The 4,954-nt window shown below is 36.4% G+C and overlaps 1 protein-coding gene across 1 annotated transcript; it reads right to left on the reverse strand.

Annotated features, from left to right (window-relative positions):
• Nucleotides 1-10: 10 nt before the first annotated feature.
• LOC133334242 (uncharacterized) lies at nt 11-1,349 on the reverse strand (the record flags this gene model as incomplete). Its single annotated transcript, XM_061542530.1, has 5 exons — nt 1,259-1,349; nt 1,028-1,187; nt 744-832; nt 185-667; nt 11-105 (listed from the first exon to the last, which is right to left on the reverse strand). Coding segments are annotated over exons 1-5 (918 nt in total), but the record flags the coding sequence as incomplete, so codon positions are not given.
• Between the last annotated feature and the right edge of the window lie 3,605 nt (nt 1,350-4,954).

Raw genomic sequence — 4,954 nt, forward strand, 5'->3', positions numbered from 1 at the left:
CAAAAAGCACTCTCGATAAGGCTGTAAATAGGGTGGCTACAATACCCACAAAGGCATCGGAAAGTTTCAGCAATTTACTCAAAATGGTAGTTCCAATAAGGGTACCTAGAAAAAAAAACATTATAATTTTCCACTTTCTCCTCCCCTTTCTCCGCCTCTCTTTGAATCAGCATATCCAACTTACCCACCACAGTCAAGGCGGAATTAAATGCTGCGTAGACGCTATAATCATTGCCATTCCAATTCAGTTTTTTAAATGTAAAACTTTTCCAGAATTCACCCTCTCCGACTGCCGGACCAATAATACAAATCTCGGCCATAATTAAAAGTAGCAACAACATACGACCACGATTTGGACGTTTTTTAAATGGAAATTTCACATAATCCACAACCAATGTGGGATCAAAGAAATCCAAAAGGGCATTACGTTTTGCGGGTTTTGAGGTTGGAGATTTGTCCACGGTATCAATAATGACATTGTTTTTGTGTCTTGGTGCAGTGGGCAGATCTTCTAGTTGTGTCACTTCATAGGCGGGATTTTCTGTGCCCGATTTTGGCGAGGCATCTGTGGTGTCCGTCTTCGTTGCCAGTGGCTTGAGTTCTTTGATTATGAATATAATATAGAGCAAGCCAATGATGTCGAGGGACAAGGCGAAGATAAAGGACCCTTGTGGGCGAAACAATAAGAAAAGAAAATTATTTAATAAAAAATAAAATAAAATACTGTCCTGCTCAGTACTTACATGTATAGCCTAGATACTTGAAGAGTATCCCACTCATGGGTTGACTTATTAAGGGTATGACAGTGGTAAACACACTATAAATGCCGAACCTGAAAAACAGGAAAATATATATTAATTTCAAGGGCAGTTTTTTTATATCCTGCACCAAAGGGGAACATATTTTTTTTCAAGGACTAACCAGGCATGGATTTTTTAAAGAAAATATTTTTCCAAGCGCCAACAAGACGTACAAGGCATGAATATTTGGAATAATATTTTTTCAAGAACTCTTTTTGTCCACTTACCTAAATACACGATCTGCTTCCGGAGTCGATATTGTCATATAACTATCAATGGCCATGAAGAGTAAAGTGCTTCCACCAAACATGTTTGGGACAATTGCCTCACTGTATGCTCCAAATTCCATTGGGATTTTATCGAAAAATATTGCCGATACCAATAGAACTGCAATGCGGAATTGTTTATTTAAAAATAGTAAATTTGCATATCGTTTTTTGCAGGGTCTCTATACTTACACACAAACATGAAACAGTCACCGATAATGGGGAATAACATACAGGCCTTGCGTTTATTATAACGATCACTCCAGCCGCCAGCGAAAAGCATCACGATAATAGGGAAAATTGAACCTAGAAAACAAGTGTGTGTTGGGGGGGATGTGGTGTTGGAAAAACAAACATAAATTAATAAAAACCAGTAAGGAAAGTAGTAAAGTCGGACGGAGCCGACTATATGATACCCTTCACCACAATGAGTATATTAAACAGGACTATTAACATGAAATTGGATGAAATATAATATGTTATATTTATCTAAATGTGAATCTACCTAGATCTGTCCATAAAGTATGTAAATCGACTTCGAACAAATATAAATAGGTCATCCGTTGGGCTATACCTGTACTTCTAGAAAACGCAACTACGTAATTCTATGCTCAATTTTGTACGTTGTGCAAAATTTGATGTGAATCTGACTAACATGAGGAGTTTGATGCCCAATTTACTTGAAATCGGGCGAAAATATATATGGAAGCTCTATCCAAATATTAAGCGATTTCAAACACACTTGTCACAGGTTAGGTTATACTAATTTTAGAACATTTTGTTCCTATTGGTTCCTTGGTGCGTAAATTACTTAAAATCAATCTATAAGGCAGGCATCACTCTAGGCACAATTCAGTACGTTATGCCAAATTTCGTGCAAATCGAAGGATATATAGGGACTTTGGGGCACCATTTACATGAAATCGGACGAAACTATATATGGGAACTATATCTAAATCTGGACCGATTTTCACGAAACTTGACAGGCATCATTCTAGGCTCAATTCAGTACGTTATGCCAAATTTCGTGCAAATCGAAAGATATATATGGACTTTGGTGCACCATTTACATGAAATCGGACGAAACTATATATGGGAGCTATATATAAATCTGGACCGATTTTCTTGAAACTTGGCAGACATCACTCTAGGATTAATTCAGTACGTTATGCCAAATTTCGTGCAAATCGAAAGATATATAGGGACTTTGGTGCACCATTTACATGAAATCGGACGAAACTATATATGGGAGCTATATATAAATCTGGACCGATTTTCACGAAACTTGGCAGGCATCATTCAAGGCTCAATTCAGTACGTTATGCCAACTTTCGTGCAAATCGAAAGATATATAGGGACTTTGGGGCACCATTTACATGAAATCGGACGAAACTATATATGGGAGCTATATCTAAATCTGGACCGATTTTCTTAAAACTTGACAGACATCATTCTAGGTTTAATTCAGTACGTTATGCCAAATTTTGTGCAAATCGAAGGATATATAGGGACTTTGGGGCACCATTTACATGAAATCGGACGAAACTATATATGGGAACTATATCTAAATCTGGACCGATTTTCACGAAATTTGGCAGGCATCGTTCTAGACCTAAATGATTAGGCTGTACCAAATTTCGTGCAAATCGAAAGATATATAGGGACCGTTTACATTAAATCGGTTAAATATATATATGGGAGCTATATCTAAATCTGAACCGATTTTTCCCAATTTCAATAGGGTTCGTCCTTGGGCCAAATAAGTGACCTATGCCAAATTTCATCCAATTCGGATCATAAATGCGACCTGTACTTTGTTCATAAAAATACATGGACAGACAGACAGACGGACGGACGGACATGCATAAATCGACTTAAAAAGTGATTCTATGCATATTCTCAAAAGGAACCATGTGTCTATCTCGTTTCCTTTTGCCTGTTACAAACATATGCACAAAGACATAATACCCTGTACCACAGTGTGGTGAAGGGTATAAAAATTAATTCTTTTTTTCGAAAGACCTCTCAAGATGATTTTCTTTTATGGGCGGTCTCCCAACTAGATTGGATTCTTTAATCATTTTTTTTTTTAAAAATCTATCAAAAAGTATAGATTCAAAACGGGGATTTTTTTGAATATTTTAAGGGTCAATTATAAGGGTAGATTTTTTTGAACATATAAAACGTAACTATTTTAAAAATATTTTTAGTGGATTTTTCGAATGTAGTATTTTTAGAGGTCTGCTATGAGCTTGGAATTTAAAAAAATATAAACTTCGTTTTTTCCAAGTTTTTTTTAACAGGTCAGCTATAACCGAGAGTTTTTGGAAAAACATATTTTTTAGTGTTCAGGTATAAGCCTGGATATTTTAAAAGTATTTTTAGGGCTAGATTTAAGCGCCAGGGCAAGATTTAAGCGTAAAGTTGTTGGCAACACTGTATGTTGGTATAGTAGTTGGCAATAAGAATGACATTTAGTTAACACCTTCTCCATTACACGAGTGCTCAGGCACAGGTTGTTGGGAGCAGCGAAAGAGAGTATTTAGTTGATCTATGGAATCAATGGTAATGGGATTAGCAGCATCATCGCGTTTCACAAAAACGAGCCCGCGTTAAGTGAAAGCAGCTGATATAAATTTTTTTTTATGTTTAGTGCTGTTTTTAGAATTTTGTAGTAGGTGTTAGTGAGGTCCTCATTAATGAAGAAAGAGACATCGGTGTGTCGAAAACTCATCATTTTTGAGTGACAGTTTCGATAACTTATCGGTTGTTACAGTTTTGTTGTGTTGTTTGTAGCGGCCATATTATCATTTATGGCTTTTTTCAAACCCACATTCAAATTTATAAATTGTGCTAATAAGACACCGTAAAAACGAAATATATTAGTAACCAGTAAGGAAAGTAGTAAAATCGGACGGAGCCGACTATATGATACCCTTCACCAATTTAGGTATATTCAACAGATGAATCCTTACAGACGTCGCATTTTTAAAGGACCAGTGAAATGAAATTGGATCCATAAACATGTCATTCTGCAATTCATTACGCTGTGCCAAATTTCGTGCAAATCGAAAAATATATATAGGGACTTTCGTACAACATTTACCTTAAACCGAACGAAAATATATATGGGAGCTATATCTAAATCTGAACGGATTTTCAGGAAACTTAACACACATCATTCTAGACCTAATCCATTTCGCTATGCCAAATTTCGTGCAAATCAAAAGATATATAGGGACTTTGGTGCACCATTTACCTTAAATCGGACAAAACTATATATGGGAGCTATATCGAAATCTGAACCGATTTCCAGGAAACTTGGCACACATCGTTCTGCACCTAATTTAGTACTCTATGCACAAATTTCATGCAAATTGAAAGAATAGAGGGACTTTGGTGCCCCATTTACCTTTAATCGGACGAAACTATATATGGGAGCTATATCTAAATCTGAACCGATTTTTCCCAATTTCAATAGGGTTCGTCCTTGGGCCAAATAAGTGACCTATGCCAAATTTTATCCAAATCGGATCATAAATGCGACCTGTACTTTGTTAACAAAAATACATGGACGGAAAGACAGACGGACGGACAGACGGACATGTGTAAATCGACTCAGAAAGTGATTCTATGCATATTCTCAAAAGGAACCATGTGTCTATCTCGTTTCCTTTTGCCTGTTGCAAACATATGCACAAAGACATAATACTCTGTACCACAGCGTGGAGAAGGGTATAAAAAGAATTTGGTTGAAAAACGCGTTCAAGAACCCAAAAAAACCGAAAATTGGGGCTAGGCGAAAAATTTACCTATATTTCTAAGTCCCTATATATCTTTCAATTTGCACGATATTTAGCACAGAGTACTGAATTAGGTCCAGAATGA

Source organism: Musca vetustissima, unplaced genomic scaffold, assembly GCF_032173495.1.
Source record: "Musca vetustissima isolate MV318-11 ecotype Yass unplaced genomic scaffold, APGP_CSIRO_Mvet_v1 utg315005, whole genome shotgun sequence".
NCBI classification, from domain to species: domain Eukaryota; kingdom Metazoa; phylum Arthropoda; class Insecta; order Diptera; family Muscidae; genus Musca; species Musca vetustissima.